Here is a 27,479-nt window from a genome sequence, read left to right on the forward strand (position 1 = left end):
GAAACCTCATGATATGAGTGATAAGAAGTGTTTAAAAAGGTGAGTTCTGAACCCTGTAGACTACTGCACTACTTCTGAAGAAGACCAGAGTCATTTCAGAATGAAGACTGCTATAGTTCTGACGGTGTTGCTGTTCTGTCTGTCTGGGGCCTGGACTCAGGGAGAGAGTGGAGGGGTGACTAGTAGTTCTGTCTGTCTGTCTGTCTGTCTGTCTGTCTGTCTGTCTGTCTGTCTGTCTGTCTGTCTGTCTGTCTGTTTGTCTGTCTGTCTGTGGCATGGACTCAGGGAGAGAGTGGAGGGTGACTAGTAGTTCTGTCTGTCTGTCTGTCTGTCTGGGGGAGAGGTCACTAAGGGTCAAGGTGCTGAGCTGGACCTCTGGGCTGAGATGATGTCTGGTGTCACTGATGGAATCACTAATGATCAATAACCCTTTGATCACAGGGAAATAAAACACTGGAGGGGAAATCACACAAGACTGACAGTGAGTTTATTAAAACATTCAGTGACTCCATGACAGTTTAGAGAACAACAGGTGTTTATCTGGAAAGAGTAAATAACATCACAGCAGCATCATCTGAACTCACATCAACTGTACACTGAGTGGACAAAACATTAGGAACACCTTCCTGATATTCAGTTGGACCCCCACCCTTTGACCCCAGAATATGTTGACTCCAAAGCTTCCTACACTTCACTTGTCCAGTTGGCTGGATGTGGTGGACCATTCTTGATAAACATGGGGTTTTCTAGAACCCTAAATGAGATGAAGAATCTAAGAGACACTAAATAAGATAAAGAATCTAAGAGACACTAAATAAGATAAAGAATCTAAGAGACACTAAATAAGATAAAGAATCTAAGAGACACTAAGTAAGATAAAGAATCTAAGAGACACTAAATAAGATAAAGAATCTAAGAGAGACTAAATAAGATAAAGAATCTAAGAGACACAAAATAAGATAAAGAATCTAAGAGACACTAAATAAGATAAAGAATCTAAGAGACACTAAATAAGATAAAGAATCTAAGAGACACTAAGTAAGATAAAGAATCTAAGAGACACTAAATAAGATAAAGTATCTAAGAGACACTAAATAAGGTAAAGAATCTAAGAGACACTAAATAAGATAAAGAATCTAAGAGACACTAAATAAGATAAAGAATCTAAGAGACACTAAATAAGGTAAAGAATCTAAGAGACACTAAATAAGATAAAGAATCTAAGAGACACTAAATAAGACAAAGAATCTAAGAGAAAATAAAAAATCAATACATTCTGGACACAAAACAGACGTAATTGAAATTAAAATAATCAAAACCCCATGTTACTCGGAACCCATGTTACCCCAAACCCCATGTTACCCAGAACCCCATGTTACCCAGAACCCCATGTTACCCAAAACCCCATGTTACCCAGAACCCCATGTTACCCAGAACCCCATGTTACCCAGAACCCCATGTTACCCCAAACCCCATGTTACCCCAAACCCCATGTTACCCAAACCCCATGTTACCCAAAACCCCATGTTACCCAAAACCCCATGTTACCCAAACCCCATGTTACCCAAACCCCATGTTACCCAGAACCCCATGTTACCCAAACCCCATGTTACCCAAAACCCCATGTTACCCAAAACCCCATGTTACCCAAAACCCATGTTACCCAATCCCCATGTTACCCAAAACCCCATGTTACCCAAAACCCCATGTTACCCAAAACCCATGTTACCCAAAACCCATGTTACCCAAAACCCCATGTTATCCAAAACCCCATGTTACCCAGAACCCATGTTACCCAGAACCCATGTTACCCAAACCCCATGTTACCCAGAACCCATGTTACCCAAACCCCATGTTACCCAGAACCCATGTTACCCAAACCCCATGTTACCCAAAACCCCATGTTACCCAAAACCCCATGTTACCCAAAACCCATGTTACCCAAAACCCCATGTTATCCAAAACCCCATGTTACCAAAACACCATGTTACCCAAAACCCATGTTACCCAAAACCCCATGTTATCCAAAACCCCATGTTACCAAAACACCATGTTACCCAAAACCCATGTTACCCAAAACCCCATGTTATCCAAAACCCCATGTTACCAAAACCCATGTTACCCAAAACCCATGTTACCCAAAACCCCATGTTACCCAAACCCCATGTTACCAAAACCCATGTTACCCAAACCCCATGTTACCCAGAAACCCATGTTGCCCAAAATCCCATGTTGCCCAAAACCCCATGTTACCCAAAACCCCATGTTACCCAAAACCCCATGTTACCCAAACCCCATGTTACCAGAACACCATGTTACCAGAACACCATGTTACCCAAACCCCATGTTACCAAAACCCATGTTACCCAAAACCCCATGTTACCCAAACCCCATGTTACCCAGAACCCAATGTTACCCAAAACCCCATGTTACCCAGAACCCCATGTTACCCAGAACCCCATGTTACCCAGAACCCCATGTTACCCAAAACCCCATGTTACCCAGAACCCCATGTTACCCAGAACCCATGTTACCCAACCCCATGTTACCCAAAACCCCATGTTACCCAAAACCCCATGTTACCCAAAACCCCATGTTACCCAAAACCCCATGTTACCCAGAACCCCATGTTACCCAGAACCCATGTTACCCAACCCCATGTTACCCAAAACCCCATGTTACCCAGAACCCATGTTACCCAACCCCATGTTACCCAAAACCCCATGTTACCCAAAACCCCATGTTACCCAAAACCCCATGTTACCCAAAACCCCATGTTACCCAGAACCCCATGTTACCCAGAACCCCACGTTACCAAACCCCATGTTACCAAACCCCATGTTACCCCAAACCCCATGTTACCCAAAACCCCATGTTACCCAGAACCCCATGTTTCTCTGGTGGTAAAAACCAAACTAAATGAATAATGGTGGTTGCAGTCACTCCTTTTAGATTTCTTCCAAGGTTCTAGAAAGAGAAACTAATTCTGAACTTGTTATTAAAATTAGAACCACTTCAGGTTTGTCACCACATTTTAAACACCAGTCCACTGCTGACCATCGATTTAAAACACAAAACTGACCTAAGATCAGCATGTAGGGTCAGATTCATTCTACTCCTACTCCGTCCCCTGGGCTGCTCTCTCCTCTCCCGGTCCAGCTTCAGCTCTGGAGCTCAGAGAGACCATCTCCATGGCATTGACATCAAGATCCATGCTGCTCACCCTGTTCACTCTCTTCTGCCTCCTGGTGGGCTAGGGAGACACAGCACCAACAGTCAGACATTTACTCTCTAGTATCTCCATTCTCTCCCTCCCTCTCCCCCTCACCCTCTCCCTCTAGTTTAAATGACTTGTAACGTCTGAGTAAATGTCTTTACCTTGTAGTACAGGTAGGAGGTGGTGATGGCTGTCAGTAGGATCAGCAGCACTACAACGTGTCTGATGATGAAGGCTGGCAGAGGAGAGGCTGCAAACAGAAACACCTTTGATGAGGGGACTGATCATCATCACATAGATCTGTGGGAAATCTGTCAATGACAAAGTCATAAGTCTGGTTCATGTTCAGTTACCTGTGATGGTGAGGGAGAGGAGCTCACTCTCAGAGGAGAAGTTATGAGAGAAAACATAATTGTCATAAACACAGCTGTAGGTCCCTTGGTGGGAGTCATCTGCAGCAGGGAAGAGGAAGGCAGCAGAGTGATTGACAGCTGGCTGGGTCTGGGTTCTGTTGGAACCGGTGAATGTGAGGAGGAAGGAGCCTCCTGGGTACTGTGGCTGAGTGGAGCAGGTGATGGTGAAGTTGTAGCCCCTGAACATCTCGGGCCCCTGGTGGCCCCTGAAGACCCCTCCCATTGGGTCAGTCAGGAAGATATCAGGCTGGACCAGGAGATCTGTAACAATAAAAGAGAACAAGAAAAACCTCTTCAACTAGTTTCCTATAGATATGACAATAACATCAGCATGTAACAGTGCCAGCCACCCTCCCTCACAGGGCAACATGAGTAGTGGGCCTACAGTCACTGAGACAACATATGTTGATATCAGGCTGAAGCAGGACATCTGGAACAAGAGGAGAGAAAAATAAAACGTAGCTCCTCAACTACTTTCCTCATTTAGATGTGACAATAACATGACATGTGACAGTGGTAGTGAGTAGAGACGTTCACTGAGATAACACTCAAATACAAAGCATTCTGGGATATTTAAGTTGTATTTGATTCCTACTTGACTGAGTGATCTATTTAGTAAAGCAGACTGACAAGTTAAACAGTCATCATGAGAGGTGCAGAGGAAGTTGTATGAATGAAGGAAATCAGTTGAATATAATGATAATATGTTGTTATTACCTGAGCAGATCACTGTGAGTCCAGGAAGGAGATATAATACATGGACAAAAGTATGTGGAACTCAGCAGTGAGTTTTAAAACAGAGGATTATTTTTAGGCTCTACGTGGTTCAACACCCGGCGGTCCGTTCTGCTTGTGTTGTCTACCACTTCACGGCTGAGCCGTTGTTGCTCCTAGACTTGCCACGTTAAGTCACTGAGATCTTCAGTAAGTCCAATCTACTGGCAATGTTTGTCTATGGAGATTGCATGGCTGTGTGCTCAATTTCAAACACCTGTCAGCAACTGCTGTGGCTGAAATAGCCGGATCCACAAATGTCCACATACTTTTGGCCATATAGTGTGTTTTGTTATTACCTGAGCAGATCACTGTGAGTCCTGGAAGGAGTTCATACGTTCTTCTACACTCCCTCAGTGAAGACTCAGACCAAGAACAGTAAACTCTAATCCCTCTAGTGGTGTTTCCAGGTGGTACTGAAACAGTGGAGCCACAACCCAGCTGTCTACACACTACTGCAGCTACATCCCTCTGGTCCCAGTCCTCAGCTCCCACAATCCTCCACTCTCCCTGGTCATACCACTCCACTCCACCAGCACAGCGACTGCCTCCTCCCACCAGCCTCACATCATCAGGCTCTGAGAAAAGAAAAGAGAGAGACAGTAATCTTACTATTTTCTCACTAAAACACACCTATATTGTCTCTCATATTCTTCACTCCAGATGAGAAACAATGTTGACTGAGTGACAAACTGTTTCTTACCTGAGCAGGTGAGTCCAACAGCATTACCAGGTAGGCAGGTGTTGTTCTCTCTGTCTGAGGTGTCACAGTCCAGGAGAAGGGACTCTTTGCCTTTACACTGGAACTCTTTATCCCAGGTCTGACCCTCACTTTCTCCATAGAGCCCCCCCTGTAGAGCTGCAGGAGCCCCACAGCCAAACTCCCTACAGACAACCTCTGCATCCTGCCGGTCAAAGTCAGCTTCACACACTGAGGCCCAGGACTGATTGGACTTCACCTCCACTCTCCCAGAGCAGAAACCAGCTCCATCCACAAGCCACACAGACTCTGGAGAAAAAGAGTTGGTTGAACATTCAATCAGTTTTGTTGATGACACTGTCAAGGACTAAACATAAATATGTTGGATAAAAGATAGTAGTTTGCTATGTTTGATACTGTAAGAGGTAGAAATGGGTTCCTAGTCACTCAGGATCGGGTTGGGAACAATGCAGGCAGGAGACAGGAATAAGTTCACTTCACTTTATAGAAAATAAACAGCTGGACATCCATCAGGCAGCTTCACTTCAGTACCATCTGAACTACAATGATCTGCCCATGAACATCTCCCATAAACCAATATGACAAACACAAATATAATGTTTAAATACATCTGACATCTCTCTCTCTATTTAAATGAAATAAAAACACATAAAACATGATACATGGTAATATTGTATAATGTATAAATAAATCTCTCAATATGACCCGTCTCTTACCTGAACAGGTCACATGATGATAATATTTACCATCACAGACACCAGGTCCTCTACTGTTGTCACACTGTCTAATAGAAGACTCATTTCCCCTGCATCTACTATATAGTGTGACTCCTCTTCTTCCATCTTCAACCAGACGTCCTCTAGATTCAGCTACAGGATTCCCACAATCCAGCTCTCTACACACAACATTAGCCTCTATCATTATTCTCCACCACCAACTAAAACATAGACGTGTCCACTGTCCTCTGTAGAAGACTTCCACTGTCCCAGAACAGGAAGTGGTCCCATTCACCAGTCTGACTGAGAGTTCAGCTGTAAACAGCAGAGAGGAAAACACAGTGGTGAGGACAGATGATGACAGTGATTCTGTTATTCTAACAGCAGTAGTGCTTTGTGGTTGACAAGTATTAGTAGTTCCATAAAACACTACTTGTTATTGGGGTTTAGAATGGTTTGTATGGACACATGAATTTCTCCATGTGGGATAATAAAGTTGACTAATATTGAACTGCTATAATCACTGTAGATTTATACTCTACCTACCTGGTGGACTGACGCTTTGAGCCTGGAGATCTGAGGAGAAAGAGAGAGACAGAGGAGAAAGAGAGACCGAGGTTAAATGAACATCAACATGAACTTTCATGATGTGATGGGGAAGACAGTCTTATCATGAGGTTTCACATGTGTTTGGTTACATAGTGACCAATGTTCTTCTGAGGGATAAAACCGCAAACATTAAGAGTGTTTACTTATCAGACCCACATATATAATAAATATACTATAATCATATGCTTTTAGTACTCACACATGAATCATATCCTGTTTGCAGGTCATGTGTTGTTTTGAGCCAGCAGTAAAAACACACTGACAGGACAGTTCCTCTTATGGCCACTAGGTGATAATCTGGTGTCACAGACGCAGGACTGGAGACTAGAAAGAAGCATTGTCCCAATTATCTCTCCTTTCTCCTAAAGTGTGCACTTGTTCCCTTCACTGAAATGACTGGTAACTAAATATAGTGGAAAAACCCACTTGATAACAGTAGAGTCCTCTGAGTGGAACGGTGGGAGACAAACAGTACCTCCTCTCTTTTCTCTTCCTCTCCCCTTCTCATCTTCTCCTCGTCTCTTCTCCTCTTCTCCCATCTTCTCCCCCTCTTGCCTTCTCCCCCTCTCCTCTTCTCACCCTCTCCACTCCCCTCCTCTCCTCTCCTCCCCCCTTCTTCTCATCTCCCCCTCTCTCTTATCCTCTTCTCCTCCCTCTCCTCTCCTCCCCCTTTATTCCCCCTCTTCTCCCCCTCTTCCCTTCTCCTCTCCTCCCTACTCTTCTCCTCCTCTATTCCCCCTCATCTTCTCCCGCTCTCCTCCCCTCTCCTCTCCTCCCCTCTCCTCTCCTCCCCTCTCCTCTCCTCTTCCCTCTCTTCTCCTCCCTCTCCTCTCCTCCCCCTTTATTCCCCCTCTTCTCCCCCTCTTCCCTTCTCCTCTCCCACTCTCCTCTTCTCCTCCTCTATTCCCCCTCATCTTCTCCCGCTCTCCTCTCCTCTCCCCTTCTCCTCTCCCCTCATCTCCTCTCCTCTTCTCTCTTTTCTCTCCTCTTCTCCGCCGCTACTCTCCTCCCCCTCTCCTCCCCCTCTCACACTTCTCCCACCTCTCCTCTTCTCATTCCTCTACTCTTCTCACTCCTGTCCTCTTCTCCCCGTCTCCTCTCCTCTTCTACCCCTCACCTCTTCTTCTCTGCTCTTCTCCTATTCTGCCCATCTCCTCTTCTCCCCCTCTCATCTCCTATTCTCCTCCTCTCATCTCCTCACCTCTTCTCCACCCCCCTCTTCTCGTTTCCTCCTCTCCCCCTCTCCTCTCCTCCTCTCCCCCTCTCCTCTTCTCTCCCTCTTCTCCTCCTCTCCCCCTCTCCTCTTCTCCCCCTCTTCTTCTCTTCTCCCCTCTTTACTCTTATTCTCACACACATCCATAAACTACATAGACCACACACACACACACACACACTTCTGCATTGATCATTTACTTCTTCTGCTCTGTTGTTTGTGTGTGTGTGTGTGTGTGTTTGTGTGCTTGCTATTGAGCCCACTGTGTGCCCACTGCCCACAAATTGAGGTGGAAACTGAGCAGCACTTCCTAACCTCCTGCCAAATGTACAACGATATAGGAGACACATATTTCCCTCAGATTACAAAGACCCCAAAATAATTTGAAAACAAATATAATATTGACAAGCTCCCGTATCTGTTAGGTGAAATACCACAGTGTGTCATCATGTCAGCAGAATGTGTGAAATGTTGTGATGAGAACAGGGTAACCAGTGGAGAACAAACACCATAGTAAATAAAACCTAGGACTAGATTTATCACTTTAGTTCATTTTTCTTGACATTTGTACTTCTACTTTTTGTCCACACAGCTCACACTCTCCTATAGACACCAGCTGACTGAGAAGACCGTAGTGGAGCTCTCCTATAGACACCAGCTGACTGAGAAGACCGTAGTGGAGCCAGCTGACAGTGAGGGCTCTAGTGGAGCCAGCTGACAGTGAGGGCTCTAGTGGAGCCAGCTTGGCTGAGAGGGCCCTAGTGGAGCCAGGTGGCTGAGAGGGCCCAAGTGGAGCCAGCTTGGCTGAGAGGGCCCAAGTGGAGCCAGGTGGCTGAGAGGGCCCTAGTGGAGCCAGGTGGCTGAGAGGGCCCTAGTGGAGCCAGGTGGCTGAGAGGGCCCTAGTGGAAACAGGTGGCTGAGAGGGCCCTAGTGGAACCAGGTGGCTGAGAGGGCCCTAGTGGAGCAGGCTGGCTGAATGGGCCCTAGTGGAGCCAGCTAGCTGAGAGGGCCCTAGTGTAGCCAGCTGGCTGAGAGTGCCCTAGTGGAGCGGGCTGGTTGAGAGGGCCCTAGTGGAGCATGCTGGCTGAGAGGGCCCTAGTGGAGCCAGGTGGCTGAGAGGGCCCTAGTTGAGCAGACTGGCTGAGAGGGCCCTAGTGGAGCAGGCTGGCTGAGAGGGCCCTAGTGGAGCAGGCTGGCTGAGAGGGCCCTAGTGGAGCCAGGTGACTGAGAGGGCCCTAGAGGAGCCAACTGTCTGAGAGGGCCCTAGAGGAGCCAGCTAGCTGAGAGGGCCCTAGTGGAGCAGGCTGGCTGAGAGGGCCCTAGTGGAGCAGGCTGGCTGAGAGGGCCCTAGTGGAGCAGGCAGGCTGAGAGGGCCCTAGTGGAAAAGGCTTGCTGAGAGGGCCCTAGTTGAGCAGGCTGGCTGAGAGGGCCCTAGTGGAGAAGGCTGGCTGAGAGGGCCCTAGTGGAGCAGGCTGGCTGAGAAGGCCCTAGTGGAGCAGGCTGGCTGAGAGGGCCCTAGTGGAGCAGGCTGGCTGTGAGGGCCCTGGTTGAGCAGGCTGGCTGAGACGGCCCTAGTGGAGCAGAATGGCTGAGAGGGCCCTAATGGAGCCAGCTGGCTGAGGGGGCCCTAGTGGAGCCGGCTGGTTGAGAGGACCCTAGTGGAGCCAGGTGGCTGAGAGGGCCCTAGTGGAGCAGGCTGGCTGAGAGGGCCCTAGTAGTGCAGGCTGGCTGAGAGGGCCCTAGTGGAGCAGACTGGCTGAGAGGGCCCTAGTGGAGCAGGCTGGCTGAGAGGGCCCTAGTGGAGCAGGCTGGCTGAGAGGGCCCTAGTGGAGCCAGGTGAGTGAGAGGGCCCTAGAGGAGCCAACTGTCTGAGAGGGCCCTAGTGGAGCCAGCTAGCTGAGAGGGCCCTAGTGGAGCAGGCTGGCTGAGAGGGCCCTAGTGGAGCAGGCTGGCTAAGAGGGCCCTAGTGGAGCAGGCAGGCTGAGAGGGCCCTAGTGGAAAAGGCTTGCTGAGAGGGCCCTAGTGGAGCGGGCTGGTTGAGAGGGCCCTAGTGGAGCATGCTGGCTGAGAGGGCCCTAGTGGAGCCAGGTGGCTGAGAGGGCCCTAGTTGAGCAGACTGGCTGAGAGGGCCCTAGTGGAGCAGGCTGGCTGAGAGGGCCCTAGTGGAGCAGGCTGGCTGAGAGGGCCCTAGTGGAAAAGGCTTGCTGAGAGGGCCCTAGTGGAGCAGGCTGGCTGAGAGGGCCCTAGTGGAGCAGGCTGGCTGAGAGGGCCCTAGTGGAGCAGGCTGGCTGAGAAGGCCCTAGTGGAGCAGGCTGGCTGAGAGGGCCCTAGTGGAGCAGGCTGGCTGTGAGGGCCCTGGTTGAGCAGGCTGGCTGAGAGGGCCCTAGTGGAGCAGAATGGCTGAGAGGGCCCTAATGGAGCCAGCTGGCTGAGGGGGCCCTAGTGGAGCCGGCTGGTTGAGAGGGCCCTAGTGGAGCCAGGTGGCTGAGAGGGCCCTAGTGGAGCAGGCTGGCTGAGAGGGCCCTAGTAGTGCAGGCTGGCTGAGAGGGCCCTAGTGGAGCAGACTGGCTGAGAGGGCCCTAGTGGAGCAGGCTGGCTGAGAGGGCCCTAGTGGAGCAGGCTGGCTGAGAGGGCCCTAGTGGAGCCAGGTGACTGAGAGGGCCCTAGAGGAGCCAACTGTCTGAGAGGGCCCTAGTGGAGCCAGCTAGCTGAGAGGGCCCTAGTGGAGCAGGCTGGCTGAGAGGGCCCTAGTGGAGCAGGCTGGCTGAGAGGGCCCTAGTGGAGCAGGCAGGCTGAGAGGGCCCTAGTGGAACAGGCTTGCTGAGAGGGCCCTAGTGGAGCAGGCTGGCTGAGAGGGCCCTAGTGGAGCCAGGTGGCTGAGAGGGCCCTAGTGGAGCCAGCTAGCTGAGAGGGCCCTAGTGTAGCCAGCTGGCTGAGAGGGCCCTAGTGGAGCAGGCTGAATGAGAGGGCCCTAGTGGAGCAGGCTGGCTGAGAGGGCCCTAGTGGAGCAGGCTGGCTGAATGGGCCCTAGTGGAGCCAGCTAGCTGAGAGGGCCCTAGTGTAGCCAGCTGGCTGAGAGTGCCCTAGTGGAGCGGGCTGGTTGAGAGGGCCCTAGAGGAGCCAGGTGGCTGAGAGGGCCCTAGTTGAGCAGACTGGCTGAGAGGGCCCTAGTGGAGCAGGCTGGCTGAGAGGGCCCTAGTGGAGCAGGCTGGCTGAGAGGGCCCAATTGGAGCCAGGTGACTGAGAGGGCCCTAGAGGAGCCAACTGTCTGAGAGGGCCCTAGAGGAGCCAGCTAGCTGAGAGGGCCCTAGTGGAGCAGGCTGGCTGAGAGGGCCCTAGTGGAGCAGGCTGGCTGAGAGGGCCCTAGTGGAGCAGGCAGGCTGAGAGGGCCCTAGTGGAACAGGCTTGCTGAGAGGGCCCTAGTGGAGCAGGCTGGCTGAGAGGGCCCTAGTGGAGCAGACTGGCTGAGAAGGCCCTAGTGGAGCAGGCTGGCTGAGAGGGCCCTAGTGGAGCAGGCTGGCTGTGAGGGCCCTGGTTGAGCAGGCTGGCTGAGACGGCCCTAGTGGAGCAGAATGGCTGAGAGGGCCCTAATGGAGCCAGCTGGCTGAGGGGGCCCTAGTGGAGCCGGCTGGTTGAGAGGGCCCTAGTGGAGCCAGGTGGCTGAGAGGGCCCTAGTGGAGCAGACTTGCTGAGAGGGCCCTAGTAGTGCAGGCTGGCTGAGAGGGCCCTAGTGGAGCAGACTGGCTGAGAGGGCCCTAGTGGAGCAGGCAGGCTGAGAGGGCCCTAGTGGAGCAAGCTGGCTGAGACGGCCCTATTGGAGCAGGCTGGCTGAGAGGGCCCTAGTGGAGCAGGCTGGCTGAGAGGGCCCTAGTGGAGCAGACTGGCTGAGAGGGTCCTAGTGGAGCAGGCTGGCTGAGAGGGCCCTAGTGGAGCAGGCTGACTGAGAGGGCCCTAGTGGAGCAGGCTGGCTGTGAGGGCCCTAGTGGAGCAGGCTGGCTGAGAGGGCCCTAGTGGAGCAGGCTGGCTTAGAGGGCCCTAGTGGAGCCAGGTGGCTGAGAGGGCCCTAGTGGAGCAGACTGGCTGAGAGGGCCCTAGTGGAGCCAGGTGGCTGAGAGGGCCCTAGTGGAGCCAGGTGGCTGAGAGGGCCCTAGTGGAGCAGACTGGCTGAGAGGGCCCTAGTGGAGCCAGGTGGCTGAGAGGGCCCTAGTGGAGCCAGGTGGCTGAGAGGGCCCTAGTGGAGCAGACTGGCTGAGAGGGCCCTAGTGGAGCAGGCTGGCTGAGAGGGCCCTAGTGTAGCAGGCTGACTGAGAGGGCCCTAGTGGAGCAGGCTGGCTGTGAGGGCCCTAGTGGAGCAGGCTGGCTGAGAGGGCCCTAGTGGAGCAGGCTGACAGAGAGGGCCCTAGTGGAGCAGGCTGACTGAGAGGGCCCTACTGGAGCAGGCTGGCTGTGAGGGCCCTAGTGGAGCAGGCTGGCTGAGAGGGCCCTAGTGGAGCAGGCTGGCTGAGAGGGCCCTACTGGAGCAGGCTGGCTGTGAGGGCCCTAGTGGAGCAGGCTGGCTGAGAGGGCCCTAGTGGAGCAGGCTGGCTGAGAGGGCCCTAGTGGAGCAGGCTGGCTGAGAGGGCCCTAGTGGAGCAGGCTGGCTGAGAGGGCCCTAGTGGAGCAGGCTGGCTGAGAGGGCCCTAGTGGAGCAGGCTGGCTGAGAGGGCCCTAGTGGAGCAGGCTGGCTGAGAGGGCCCTAGTGGAGCAGGCAGGCTGAGAGGGCCCTAGTGGAACAGGCTTGCTGAGAGGGCCCTAGTGGAGCAGGCTGGCTGAGAGGGCCCTAGTGGAGCAGACTGGCTGAGAAGGCCCTAGTGGAGCAGGCTGGCTGAGAGGGCCCTAGTGGAGCAGGCTGGCTGTGAGGGCCCTGGTTGAGCAGGCTGGCTGAGACGGCCCTAGTGGAGCAGAATGGCTGAGAGGGCCCTAATGGAGCCAGCTGGCTGAGGGGGCCCTAGTGGAGCCGGCTGGTTGAGAGGGCCCTAGTGGAGCCAGGTGGCTGAGAGGGCCCTAGTGGAGCAGACTTGCTGAGAGGGCCCTAGTAGTGCAGGCTGGCTGAGAGGGCCCTAGTGGAGCAGACTGGCTGAGAGGGCCCTAGTGGAGCAGGCAGGCTGAGAGGGCCCTAGTGGAGCAAGCTGGCTGAGACGGCCCTATTGGAGCAGGCTGGCTGAGAGGGCCCTAGTGGAGCAGGCTGGCTGAGAGGGCCCTAGTGGAGCAGACTGGCTGAGAGGGTCCTAGTGGAGCAGGCTGGCTGAGAGGGCCCTAGTGGAGCAGGCTGACTGAGAGGGCCCTAGTGGAGCAGGCTGGCTGTGAGGGCCCTAGTGGAGCAGGCTGGCTGAGAGGGCCCTAGTGGAGCAGGCTGGCTTAGAGGGCCCTAGTGGAGCCAGGTGGCTGAGAGGGCCCTAGTGGAGCAGACTGGCTGAGAGGGCCCTAGTGGAGCCAGGTGGCTGAGAGGGCCCTAGTGGAGCCAGGTGGCTGAGAGGGCCCTAGTGGAGCAGACTGGCTGAGAGGGCCCTAGTGGAGCCAGGTGGCTGAGAGGGCCCTAGTGGAGCCAGGTGGCTGAGAGGGCCCTAGTGGAGCAGACTGGCTGAGAGGGCCCTAGTGGAGCAGGCTGGCTGAGAGGGCCCTAGTGTAGCAGGCTGACTGAGAGGGCCCTAGTGGAGCAGGCTGGCTGTGAGGGCCCTAGTGGAGCAGGCTGGCTGAGAGGGCCCTAGTGGAGCAGGCTGACAGAGAGGGCCCTAGTGGAGCAGGCTGACTGAGAGGGCCCTACTGGAGCAGGCTGGCTGTGAGGGCCCTAGTGGAGCAGGCTGGCTGAGAGGGCCCTAGTGGAGCAGGCTGGCTGAGAGGGCCCTACTGGAGCAGGCTGGCTGTGAGGGCCCTAGTGGAGCAGGCTGGCTGAGAGGGCCCTAGTGGAGCAGGCTGGCTGAGAGGGCCCTAGTGGAGCAGGCTGGCTGAGAGGGCCCTAGTGGAGCAGGCTGGCTGAGAGGGCCCTAGTGGAGCAGGCTGGCTGAGAGGGCCCTAGTGGAGCAGGCTGGCTGAGAGGGCCCTAGTGGAGCAGGCTGGCTGAGAGGGCCCTAGTGGAGCACTTCCTTTACTATTTCTCTTCCCTTCTCTCTCTTTCTCTCTCCTCCACATTTCTCTCTCTCTCCCTCCCCTTCTCTCTCTTTCTCTCTCCTCCACATTTCTCTCTCTCCCTCCCCTTCTCTCTCTTTCTCTCTCCTCCACATTTCTCTCTCTCCCCTCCCCTTCTTTCCGTTACCCTCGTCCCTCCCCTCCCCTCCTTTCTCACCGTCCCTCCTCTGTCCCCTCCCATCCTCTGCTCTCCCCACCCCTCCTCTCTCCTCCCTATCGCTCTGCTCATTTCTTTTGCGCTCACGCGCTCCTTCTCTCTCTCTCTCTCTCTTGTTCTCTCTCTCTTGTTCTCTCTCTCTTCATGACGTATAGTGTTGGACCTGTTGATTTTGACTCAGCTCATAGACCTCTATCATCTACACCCCTCCCTTCTCCTACTCTAACATAACACCAATATAATATATAATACATAATATATACTCTCATTTACATAGAGACAGATACAATCAATCATTGACACACTGAATATACAACAGTCAGATGCAGGACACCATCACAACTTAACTGACATTAGTGCCTGTCCCCAGATGGACAGTTAGACTACAGTAAAGTACATTTACAGGTGATTACATCATTGTCCTGCATTGAGAGACATTTTTACTGTCTGCTTCCAGTTGCATGTTATTTTACTAACCCTGCAAATTATAATATATCTTACAATATCAAATCATATCTCAGTAACTGTCACAAGTGTATATCAGTGTAACAAAATCCTACCTCTGCTCCACAACAGGGTCATCAGTACCACTGCAGGTATCATGTCTGCCTCTAACTGGGGCTCCACAGTCTGCTGTCATAAAGAGTGGACTGAAGAGTGCAAAATACTGCTAGGCTATATGACTTCTCTCTCATTACGTCCTAACTTCAATGATGTGAGATTAACTTCCTAGCAACTTATCTTGGATCAGTGGTTGAACACACTACAGCAAACTGATATGTTAAAAAAACTCCACAGGAAACTGCTGACAGAGCAGCAAAGTTACACATAGTGTCCTATAATATCACCTCTAACTTTCTACTGCTTGAGTTCACCTCTTATAGAATATTGGCTTAATGTTCCAGCACCTAAATATAAACAGTACCAGCACCCAAAATGAGTACTGATGAGGTCTCATGTTAGAGCAGGAGAAGGGGGGATGTGGTGTAGAAGCTAGAGGTCTGTTACCCAAGTCAACTCAACAGGCCTGATGCTATATGTCAGGGTCAGGCTGGGCCAAGAGAGGAACAGGTTACTGGTTATGATGACATCACTGGTGAGAAGTCAGTGGTAAAAAGATGAAGAGGAGAGGAGAGGAGAGGAGTGGAGAGAAAATGAGAGGAGAGGAAAGAGGAGAGGAGAGGAGAGGAGTGGAGAGGAGAGGAGAGGAGAGGAGAGGAGTGGAGAGAAAAGGAGAGGAGAGGAAAGAGGAGAGGAGAGGAAAGGAGAGGAGAGGAGTGGAGTGGAGAGAAAACGAGAGGAGAGGAGAGGAGAGGAGTGGAGTGGAGAGAAAAGGAGAGGAGAGGAAAGAGGAGAGGAGAGGAGAGGAAAGAGGAGAGGAGAGGAGAGGAGTGGAGTGGAGAGAAAAGGAGAGGAGAGGAGAGGAAAGAGGAGTGGAGTGGAGTGGAGTGGAGTGGAGTGGAGAGAAAAGGAGAGGAGAGGAGAGGAGTGGAGTGGAGTGGAGAGAAAAGGAGAGGAGAGGAGAGGAGAGGAGTGGAGTGGAGAGAGAGGAGAGAAAAGAGGAGAGGAGAGGAGATGGTGGAGAAGGGGAGAGGAAAGAGGAGAGGGGGTTGAAAAGTTGAAAAGAGGAGAGGGGTAGAAAAGAGGAGAGAGATAAGAGGAGAATTGGAGAAGGGGAGAGGAGGTACTGTTTGTCTCCCACCGTTCCACTCAGAGGACTCTACTGTTATCAAGTGGTTGTTTACACTATATTTAGTTTACCAGTCATTTCAGTGAAGGGAAGGGAACAAGTGCACACTTTAGGAGAAAGGAGGATAATTGGGACAATGATTCCATCTGGTCTCCAGTCCTGCGTCTGAGACACCAGATTACCACCTAGTGGCCATAAGAGGAACTGTCCTGTCAGTGTGTTTTTACTGCTGTCTCAAAACAACACATGACCTGCAAACAGGATATGATTCATGTGTGAGTACTAAAAGCATATGATTATAGTATATTTATTATATATGTGGGTCTGATAAGTAAACACTCTTAATGTTTGCTGTTTTATCACTCAGAAGAACAATGTGTCAGGACATACGCCAGAGATGAGAAGCAGGTACGTGGAATCAACATTTAATCAGGAACAGACAAAGACAAGAACAGCGTCAGCACACGGGTACAAAACCACAAACCACAATTAATGCTGAAGCAGGGAACAGATCAGGATCCAGACAGATGTAGGGAAGGTAATGACAGAGGTGACTGAGTCCAGGTCCAATAATCGTTGATGCGCGTGACGGGGGGAGCAGGTGTGTGTAATGATGGTGCAGGATGGAGAGTAATGCTGGTGAGCCTGGGGCCTTCGGGCTCCAGGGAGGGGAGGGGGGGAGCAGGTGTGACACATTGGGCACGATGTAACCAAACACATGTGAAAGCTCATGATATGAGTGATAAGAAGTGTTTAAAAAGGTGAGTTCTGAACCCTGTAGACTACTGCACTACTTCTGAAGAAGACCAGAGTCATTTCAGAATGAAGACTGCTATAGTTCTGACGGTGTTGCTGTTCTGTCTGTCTGGGGCCTGGACTCAGGGAGAGAGTGGAGGGGTGACTAGTAGTTCTGTCTGTCTGTCTGTCTGTCTGTCTGGGGCCTGGACTCAGGGAGAGAGTGGAGGGGTGACTAGTAGTTCTCTCTGTCTTGTCTGTCTTGTCTGTCTGTCTGTCTGTCTGGGGCCTGGACTCAGGGAAAGAGTGGAGGGGTGACTAGTAGTTCTCTCTGTCTTGTCTGTCTTGTCTGTCTGTCTGTCTGTCTGTCTGTCTGTCTGGGGCCTGGACTCAGGGAGATAGTGGAGGGGTGACTAGTAGTTCTCTCTGTCTTGTCTGTCTGTCTGTCTTTCTGTCTGTCTGTCTGTCTGTCTGTCTGTCTGTCTGTCTGTCTGTCTGTCTGTCTGTCTGTCTGTCTGTCTGTCTGTCAGTCAGTCAGTCAGTCTGTCTGGGGCCTGGACTCAGGGAGAGAGTGGAGGGGTGACTAGTAGTTCTCTCTGTCTGCCTGCCTGCCTGTCTGTCTGTCTGTCTGTCTGTCTGTCTGTCTGTCTGTCTGTCTGTCTGTCTGTCTGTCAGTCAGTCAGTCTGTCTGGGGCCTGGACTCAGGGAGAGAGTGGAGGGGTGACTAGTAGTTATCTCTGTCTGCGTGTCTTGTCTGTCTGTCTGTCTGTCTGTCTGTCTGTCTGTGTCTGTCTGTGTCTGTCTGTCTGTCTGTCTGTCTGTCTGTCATAACATACTATGTTGTTAGAAACATATATAGGAGACATCATTTTCTCTCAGCATACAAGGACCACAAAATAATTTGAAAAATAATATGTAATATTGACAAGCCCCTGCATCTGTTACCACATTACCACATTGTGTAATCATGTCAGCAGAATGTGTGACCTGTTGTGATGAGAACAGGGGAACCAGTGGACTAGATTTATCACTTTAGTTCATACCCCTTGACAATTTTACTTCTACTTTTTGCACACACAACTCACACTCTCCTACACACACCAACTGGCTGAGAGGGCACTAGTGGAGCCAGGTGGCTGAGACGTCCCTAGTGGAGCCGGCTGGCTGAGAGGGCCCTAGTGGAGCCAGGTGACTGAGAGGGCCCTAGTGGAGCCAGGTGGCTGAGAGGGCCCTAGTGGAGCCAGGTGGCTGAGAGGGTCCTAGTGGAGCCAGGAGGCTGAGAGGGCCCGAGTGGAGCCAGGTGGCTGAGAGGGCCCTAGTGGAGCCAGGTGGCTGAGAGGGCCTTAGTGGAACCAGCTGACTGAGAGGGCCCTAGTGGAGCAGGCTGGCTGAGAAGGCCCTAGAGGAGCCGGCTGGCTGAGAGGGCCCTAGAGGAGCCGGCTGGCTGAGAGGGCACTAGTGGAGCCAACTGAATGAGAGGGCACTAGTGGAGCCGGGTGGCTGAGAGGGCCCTAGTGGAGCCAGCTGGCTGAGAGGGCCCTAGTGGAGCAGGCTGGCTGAGAGGGCCCTAGTGGAGCCGGCTGGCTGAGAGGGCCCTAGTGGAGCTAGCTTGGCTTAGAGGGCCCAAGTGGAGCTAGCTTAGCTGAGAGGTCCCTAGTGGAGCTAGCTTGGCTGAGAGGGCCCTAGTGGAGCAGGCTGGCTGAGAGGGCCCTAGTGGAACCAGGTGGCTGAGAGGGCCCTAGTGGAGCCAGGTGGCTGAGAGGGCCCTAGTGGAGCCGGCTGGCTGAGAGGGCCCTAGTGGAACCAGCTGACTGAGAGGGCCCTAGTGGAGCCGGCTGGCTGAGAGGGCCCTAGTGGAACCAGCTGACTGAGAGGGCCCTAGTGGAGCCAGGTGACTGAGAGGGCCCGAGTGGAGCCAGGTGGCTGAGAGGGCCCTAGTAGAGCCAGGTGGCTGAGAGGGCCATAGTGGAACCAGCTGACTGAGAGGGCCCTAGTGGAGCAGGCTGGCTGAGAGGGCCCTAGTGGAGCCGGCTGGCTGAGAGGGCCTTAGTGGAACCAGCTGACTGAGAGGGCCCTAGTGGAGCCAGGTGGCAGATAGGGCCCTAGTGGAGCCAGCTGGCTGAGAGGGCCCTAGTGGACCTAGCTTGGCTGAGAGGGCCCTAGTGGAGCAGGCTGGCTGAGAGGGCCCTAGTGAAGCCAGCTAGCTGAGAGGGCCCTAGTGGAGCCGGCTGGCTGAGAGGGCCCTAGTGGAGCCAGCTGGCTGAGAGGGCCCTAGTGGAGCTCTTCCTACTATTTCTCTCCCCTCCCCCATCTCTTCCCTCCCCTTCTCTCTCTTTCTCTCTCCTCCACATTTCTCTCTCTCCCCTCCCCTTCTCTCTCCCCTCCCCTTCTCCCTCCCCTTCTCTGTCTTTCTCTCTCCTCTACATTTCTCTCTCTCCCCTCCCCTTCTCTCTCTTTCTCTCTCCGCCACATTTCTCTCTCTCCCCTCCCCTTCTCTTTACCCTCCGCTTCTCTTCCTTCTCTTTCCTCCACAAATCTCTCTCTCCCCTCTCCTTTTCTCTCCGTTACCCTCCTCCCTCCCCTACCCTCCTGTCTCCCTGTCCCTCCTCTGTACCCTCCCATCCTCTGCTTTCCCCACCCCTCCTCTCTCCTCCCTCTCGCTCTGCTCATTTCTCTTGCACACACTCTCTCTCTCTCTCTCTCTCTCTCTCTCTCTCTCATTCTCTCTCTCTCTTCGCGACATATAGTATTGGACCCGTTGATCTTGACTCAACTCATATACCTCTATCATCTACACCCCTCCCTTCTCCTACTCTAACATAACACCAATATAATATATAATACATAATATATACTCTCATTCATTTACATAGAGACAGATACAATCAATCATTGACACACTGAATATACAACAGTCAGATGCAGGACACCATCACAACTTAACTGACATTAGTGCCTGTCCCCAGATGGACAGTTAGACTACAGTAAAGTACATTTACAGGTGATCACATCATTGTCCTGCTTTGAGACACATTTTTACTGTCTGCTTCCAGTTGCATGTTATTTTACTAACCCTGCAAATTATAATATATCTTACAATATTAAATCATATCTCAGTAACTGTCACAAGTGTATATCAATATAACAGCATCCTACCTGTGCTCCACAACAGGGTCATCAGTACCACTGCAGGTATCATATCTGTCTCTAACTGGGGCTCCACAGTCTGCTGTCATAAAGTGTGGACTGAAGAGTGAGAAATACTGCTAGGCTATATGACTTCTATCTCATTACTTTCTTACTTCTATGATGTGACAAACTTAAGCAGATAAGATCAGTTAAACACACCTACAAACAGGAAACACTGACATTAGAAAAACTCCACAGGAAACTGCTGGCAGAGCAGCAAAGTTACACATATAGTGTGTGCTATAATGTCACCTCTAACTTTCTACTGCTTCAGTTCACCTCTTATCAGGGTTTACTGGACAACTTGAATAAGGTCTGGATGTCTTATATTGAAAACACTACAACAAAAGGAGTCTGTATTGAAAAGATGCCCACTTCCTGTTTTCAATAGCTGCTGGGTTGTTCAGTCCTGCCCTGGGGGTCTGCTGTCCTGTGGGTTGTCACTCTGGCCTTGACCTAACACACCTGTAACCAATAATGAATGTTTCACTAAGACCCTAAAGCTGAGTGGGATGTGTTGGGTTGGGGCTCTGCAGGGCAGTGGACATATAGGGACAGAACAGGGAGACCCAGCTATATTGTGTGGATGTTAAACAGCTCTACAGTTCTACTAGGTCATATGATATTAATTATATGGAGGATGTAATGTAGTGTATATTGTGTGGATGTTAAAGAGCTCTACAGTTCTACTAGGTCATATGAGATGAATTATATGGAGGATGTAATGTAGTGTATATTGTGTGGATGTTAAAGAGCTCTACAGGACTACTAGGTCATATGAGATTAATTATATGGAGGATGTAATGTAGTGTATATTGTGTGGATGTTAAACAGCTCTACAGGACTACTAGGTCATATGAGATGAATTGTGCTGTTTCTGTGTTAATGTATGTTTAGGTGTTTCCAATCCTTTCCCTTGGGATAAATATGTAATCAAAAAGTAGGAATGAAATTGTGTTGGAGAGAGAGTTAAGTTATGTACTAGACTGGTGAGGGTCAGGGAGAGAGTTGAGTTATGTACTAGACCGTTGGGTTTCTGCGAGAGATTTGAGTTGTGTACTAGACTGGTGGGGGCCAGGGAGAGATTTGATAAATATACTAGAATAGTGGGGGTCAGGTAAAGAGTTCAGTTATGTACTAGACTGGTGAGGGTCGAGGAGAGATTTGAGTTGTGTACTAGACTGGTGGGGGTCGAGGAGAGATTTGAGTTGTGTACTAGACTGGTGGGGGTCAGGGAGAGAGTTGAGTTATGTACTAGACTGGTGGTGGTCAGGGAGAGAGTTGAGTTATGTACTAGACTGGTGGGGGTCAGGGAGAGAGTTGAGTTATGTACTAGACTGGTGGGGGTCAGGGAGAGAGTTGAGTTATGTACTAGACTGGTGGGGGTCAGGGAGAGGGTTGAGTTATGTACTAGACCGTTGTGGTTCAGCGAGAGATTTGAGTTGTGTACTAGACTGGTGGGGGTCAAGGAGAGATTTGAGTTGTGTACTAGACTGGTGGGGGTCAAGGAGAGATTTGAGTTGTGTACTAGACTGGTGGGGGTCAAGGAGAGATTTGAGTTGTGTACTTGACTGGTGGGGGTTGATGAGAGAATTGAGTTATGTACTAGACTGGTGGGGGTCAGGGAGAGATTTGATAAATATACTAGAATAGTGGGGGTCATGTAAAGAGTTCAGTTGTGTACTAGACTGGTGGGGGTCGAGGAGAGAGTTGAGTTATGTACTAGACTAGTGGGGGTCAGGGAGAGAGTTGAGTTGTGTACTAGACTGGTGGTGGTCAGGGAGAGAGTTGAGTTATTGACAAGACTGGTGGTGGTGAGAGACAGGGAATTGAGGTATGTACTAGACTGGTGGGGGTCGGGGAGAGAGTTGGGTTACGGGGCACGGAACCCCGTGTCACGAGGAGTGATGGGGCGGAATCAAAGAGCAGATGAGGAAGCAGGGATAATGAACCAAATGTTTACTGTAAACAAAGAGATACGGAGTGCTGAACCGGGGAAACTTGGATGAGTAGCAGGAAAACCCGGTTGGAGTTGGCTGAGTTGAACAGGGTAAGCAGGTCTGGAGGGGAATCCAATGTAGTGGTAGGGAGGGAAATCCAACGCAAGGTGGTGTGGTGGTGAGCTGTGGAACAGTAGACAGGAGACAGAGACAGAGCGGTAACTGTAATGAGAGGATTAAACGGTATACGGCAGGGAAACAGGCTCTTGAGTCGTAACTAAAGGCTAGGCTAATGACTGACTGAGCAGAGATTACGATCTGGCAGAGTGGTGGCAGGATTGGGTATTTGTAGAGGTCTTGATTATGGAACGGGTTGCAGCTGGTAGGGATCTGCTCTGACTCCAACACACCTGTCTCCAACCACACAATCACACAAACAGAAAGGGAGGGGGAGAGAGAGTGTACTGGGGAATGGCTGCAGGTAAATGTCAAGTAATTATTTAATCAGTTTTCATAAATTCCAATTATATTTATCGGTCTGATACCCAGAGTTTGTAAAGTTCTGGTCTTAAATAAAACAGACAGAATTCCCAGCTCACAATTGATCAGGTCCCAATTTATTTGCGAGAGCTCTCAAGTTTTCACAATTACAGTCCTTCTTATATCATCCTAAACTACGCACAGACATAGACACAAACATGGATTTTCACATGAGTCTAACCACAGTTTATAACCCCTAAACTGACCATTCCAGGCTCCCCCAGACACCATAACCCTGGAGGAGCCCTCCCTGTCCTCTCTTATCTCCACGTACATTCCTTTCTTCCTAGGTCCATGCCATGTAACCCTGGAGGAGCCCTCCACGTCCTCTCTTATCTCCACGTACATCCCTTTCTTCCTAGGTCCATGCCATGTAACCCTGGAGGAGCCCTCCACGTCCTCTCTTATCTCCACGTACATTCCTTTCTTCCTAGGTCCATGCCATGTAACCCTGGAGGAGCCCTCCACGTCCTCTCTTATCTCCACGTACATTCCTTTCTTCCTAGGTCCATGCCATGTAACCCTGGAGGAGCCCTCCACGTCCTCTCTTATCTCCACGTACATTCCTTTCTTCCTAGGTCCATGCCATGTAACCCTGGAGGAGCCCTCCACGTCCTCTCTTATCTCCACGTACATTCCTTTCTTCCTAGGTCCATGCCATGTAACCCTGGAGGAGCCCTCCACGTCCTTTCTTATCTCCACGTACATTCCTTTCTTCCTAGGTCCATGCCATGTAACCCTGGAGGAGCCCTCCACGTCCTCTCTTATCTCCACGTACATTCCTTTCTTCCTAGGTCCATGCCATGTAACCCTGGAGGAGCCCTCCACGTCCTCTCTTATCTCCACGTACATTCCTTTCTTCCTAGGTCCATGCCATGTAACCCTGGAGGAGCCCTCCCTGTCCTCTCTTATCTCCACGTACATCCCTTTCTTCCTAGGTCCATGCCATGTAACCCTGGAGGAGCCCTCCACGTCCTCTCTTATCTCCACGTACATTCCTTTCTTCCTAGGTCCATGCCATGTAACCCTGGAGGAGCCCTCCACGTCCTCTCTTATCTCCACGTACATCCCTTTCTTCCTAGGTCCATGCCATGTAACCCTGGAGGAGCCCTCCCTGTCCTCTCTTATCTCCACGTACATTCCTTTCTTCCTAGGTCCATGCCATGTAACCCTGGAGGAGCCCTCCACGTCCTCTCTTATCTCCACGTACATTCCTTTCTTCCTAGGTCCATGCCATGTAACCCTGGAGGAGCCCTCCCTGTCCTCTCTTATCTCCACGTACATTCCTTTCTTCCTAGGTCCATGCCATGTAACCCTGGAGGAGCCCTCCACGTCCTCTCTTATCTCCACGTACATCCCTTTCTTCCTAGGTCCATGCCATGTAACCCTGGAGGAGCCCTCCACGTCCTCTCTTATCTCCACGTACATTCCTTTCTTCCTAGGTCCATGCCATGTAACCCTTTTCTAATGGACAAACATTATTTAATACTACAAGAAAGACAGGGTAGAATTATTGCCAGTTATAGTGCAGTATACCTCATTTAGTCATTATTGATAAAAATCCCATAACAATCCACACTTTTGACTAAATATTATACTCACTAGCACACATCTATTTTTATTAGATAACCCTCCACACTGATTAAATAGTAAGGATTACACATCTATTTTTATTAGATAACCCTCCACACTTTGATTAAATAGTAAGGATTACACATCTATTTTTATTAGATAACCCTCCACACTTTGATTAAATAGTAAGGATTACACATCTATTTTTATTAGGTAACCCTCCACACTTTGATTAAATAGTAAGGATTACACATCTATTTTTATTAGGTAACCCTCCACACTTTGATTAAATAGTAAGGATTACACATCTATTTTTATTAGATAACCCTCCACACTTTGATTAAATAGTAAGGATTACACATCTATTTTTATTAGATAACCCTCCACACTTTGATTAAATAGTAAGGATTACACATCTATTTTTATTAGATAACCCTCCACACTTTGATTAAATAGTAAGGATTACACATCTATTTTTATTAGGTAACCCTCCACACTTTGATTAAATAGTAAGGATTACACATCTATTTTTATTAGATAACCCTCCACACTTTGATTAAATAGTAAGGATTACACATCTATTTTTATTAGATAACCCTCCACACTTTGATTAAATAGTAAGGATTACACATCTATTTTTATTAGATAACCCTCCACACTTTGATTAAATAGTAAGGATTACACATCTATTTTTATTAGATAACCCTCCACACTTTGATTAAATAGTAAGGATTACACATCTATTTTTATTAGATAACCCTCCACACTTTGATTAAATAGTAAGGATTACACATCTATTTTTATTAGATAACCCTCCACACTTTGATTAAATAGTAAGGATTACACATCTATTTTTATTAGATAACCCTCCACACTTTGAATAAATAGTAAGGATTACACAGCTATTTTTATTCAAAATCAACCTAACAAATATCAATATAGGTACTAACATTGACTGCTCTGGACCGACATCAGAATCATAACTCTTCTTATCAGGATTTTCGTTATAATCTTCATTAAAGAAACAGTCTTAACATCAAAACAAGGAAACCTAAACATAAAACATGGTGCCATCAAACATAGGTTCCTCCCAATTAAAAGACACAGAGCCTTCTCCTATGCTGGGAAGTCTGTATTCTTCATCCCATTGGTCAGAGCTTTGAATTGTTCCGTATCTCACCATCTGTCGAGTCATCAATCTCTCCAGAGTCCTGGAAATGAGAACTTTCACACACGGAATCAAACCACATCTGCACAAAACAAACACAGTCACACAGGTGAAAGTCGCCCACAACACCGTAATCATCACATTTTTCCATTTGCCAAACATACTGTCAAACCAACTCGTCAGAGAAGTTTCCACCCCAGAGTTTTCTGCCAATTCGTGAGCTAGGGTGGTTAAACCAGCCAAGGCCTTGGTCACTGATCCATCCGGGGCTGTGTTATTTGGGATGAACGTACAGCACATCGACCCGAATAGCACACAAACCCCCCCCCCCCCCCCCCCCCCTCACTGCCAATAACATATCTAACGCGATTCTATTCTGCCAAGCTGATTGCTTTAGTCTGCTCTGCCAATCTTTTTATTGCATCTCTGATATAATTGATGAAGCGCTGTTGATTATAATACATATAATTAATCCAGTCCACATTCTTATTGAGAGTGGACCACCAGAAAATACTTGACTCTAATCCTGACAGGATCTGATTTCTAGCTTTGAACTCGTCTGGCACCCCCCGTGGAACCCCAATGTTGTCAATATAAACTCTATCATCAAAAGACCTAGACGGAGTACTTCTTTTCTCCCGTTTGGCCAACTTCATGTCATGGTGTTGAATGAGTGTGAAAGGCATTCCCAAATGAACTAGTACACATATCCCTGTCCAATTAACAACTCGGCCATAACGACATTCCCCCACACAACCACCAGATGTCAGCCCTGGGCCTCCTTATCTTACTGAAATCCCCAGATCTCAACCAGCTTGCCAGATCGCTCAGGTTCTCATCAGTAGTAACATTCTCTGTCCTATTGCAGGTACTGACTTCCCCTACATATTTCCCATAAGTACAATACTGGGCCAAACAGTAATAGTCTCATCTTGCCACTGTGAAAGAAGTAAGCCTAGATTTCAGAGGAACATGTGGATATAAATAGTGCAAATCTGTACAACTGTTATTATCTGTCTTTCCTGCTTCCATGAATAGCTTTACCATACATGCCATTCCCTTAGGTGAATTCATTCAATTTAATGGAAAAGGGATGGTTGTCAACTGAGGTTTTGATGTGGCACAGGCATAGCATTCTTCTTTAGCTACTGATCTGGCCGTATATTGAATCCACTCTAACCAGAGGTTGGAATCTCTAAACCCAGTCTCCAAATCTATCACTTCTTTAAAGTATTTTGTCTCAACTATTTGCACTGGTCCTTGGCCCTGGATGATTAGACTAGGAATACCAGTTGTGTTAGGGAGACTGATTAAACTCTGGCTGCCCATAGTATCCTTCCCAGCTTTTACCTCTGTGACCTGGAATGGTACCATAGTATCTGTTAAAGACTGATCAAAACCAACATACCATAATCCAAGATCCTGGATCTTTACAGTTTTAATGGTAATTCGTACCTTTATACAATACCACCCCTGCTCCGGAAAACAGCCCAAAACTCCCACCTTTACTAAACGCCATCTGTTCCCATATTGAGTGTGTGGGTTTGCATAGCCACCCTTCTCAGTGTGAGCTATGACTTGATTCCATTAACTACACGGTGATTTACACAAATACCTTTCCCAGTGACCCAATGTTCTAGACTGCCAAGGAGTGAAGGACCCCAATTGGTCTACATAGAACACAACTGAGATATCCTTCCCCAACTTACTATTCAGTTTCAGTGACCTTTTAAAATGCTTTGGTAAAATCGAATTTCCCTCGTCTACCATATGTGTCCAGTTACCCTTTTTGGCCTCCTCGGGGGGTTCATGCTGTATCAGGAATATGGCTCCCACAATCAGACAGCTCAGGATGGCCAGCCCACCTGTGAACCCTCTCCCAGAGAACACATCATCAGCAAGAGGCCAAGACATACTTCCACTTCTATGAACGCTCACAGCAGGGAAAGGTTGGGTATAAGGGAATCTTCAGTAGGAGTGTAACCCCCGTATCCTGTTGATTACGGTTCTGCTCCTACCCCTATGACTGTTCGCCAGTGACAGTGTGTCCTACCCTCTTACAATGTGTGATGTGCACCCAGGTTGCTCTTTCAGCTATCCTCACCGCGAAGGCAGTCACCAGGAGTACTTGGTATGGCCCCTCCCACCGTGGCTGCTTCCAGTTTTTTCTCTTTAGTGATTGGATCCAGACCCAGTCTCCCGGTTGAATCTGGTGTGCCACCTCCTTCTGTAGTTCTCCTGTTGGGCATAAAACCTTTGACATACTGGTTTGGTTAATGAACAACCTTTTCGTGTGATCAACCATTCTGCTTTCTACTTCTATATCTGCTTGTTCCAATTGTCCTAATTGGGGCATCCTATAGGGTCTGCCAAAAACCTTCTCAAATGGAGACAATCCCTCCCTATCAGGGGTTATCCTAATAGTCATCAACACTATGGGAATTTGCGGCAGCCACCACAGTCTGCAAACATAGTGGCATGGCTTGAGCTACCTCGTCTAAACGGGAGGAACAATAAGCAATAGGTTTATTTTCCCCCGTGTTCCTGAGTCAGCACTGACGTCATGTACCCCTCTCTACAGTCTACTGTCTGTGTGAAGGGACGATCACATCTGGGATCCCTAGAACAGTGCTAGACATCATGTACCCCTCTCTACAGTC

At 49.8% G+C, this 27,479-nt stretch overlaps 1 protein-coding gene across 1 annotated transcript; it reads right to left on the reverse strand.

Moving 5' to 3' along the window:
• Positions 1–3,583: 3,583 nt before the first annotated feature.
• Positions 3,584–5,925, reverse strand: LOC118946762 (deleted in malignant brain tumors 1 protein-like; the record flags this gene model as incomplete). Its single annotated transcript, XM_036971874.1, has 3 exons — positions 5,872–5,925; positions 4,704–5,037; positions 3,584–3,891 (listed from the first exon to the last, which is right to left on the reverse strand). Coding segments are annotated over exons 1-3 (696 nt in total), but the record flags the coding sequence as incomplete, so codon positions are not given.
• Between the last annotated feature and the right edge of the window lie 21,554 nt (positions 5,926–27,479).

Source organism: Oncorhynchus mykiss, unplaced genomic scaffold, assembly GCF_013265735.2.
Source record: "Oncorhynchus mykiss isolate Arlee unplaced genomic scaffold, USDA_OmykA_1.1 un_scaffold_85, whole genome shotgun sequence".
In the NCBI taxonomy this organism is placed as follows: Eukaryota; Metazoa; Chordata; class Actinopteri; order Salmoniformes; family Salmonidae; genus Oncorhynchus; species Oncorhynchus mykiss.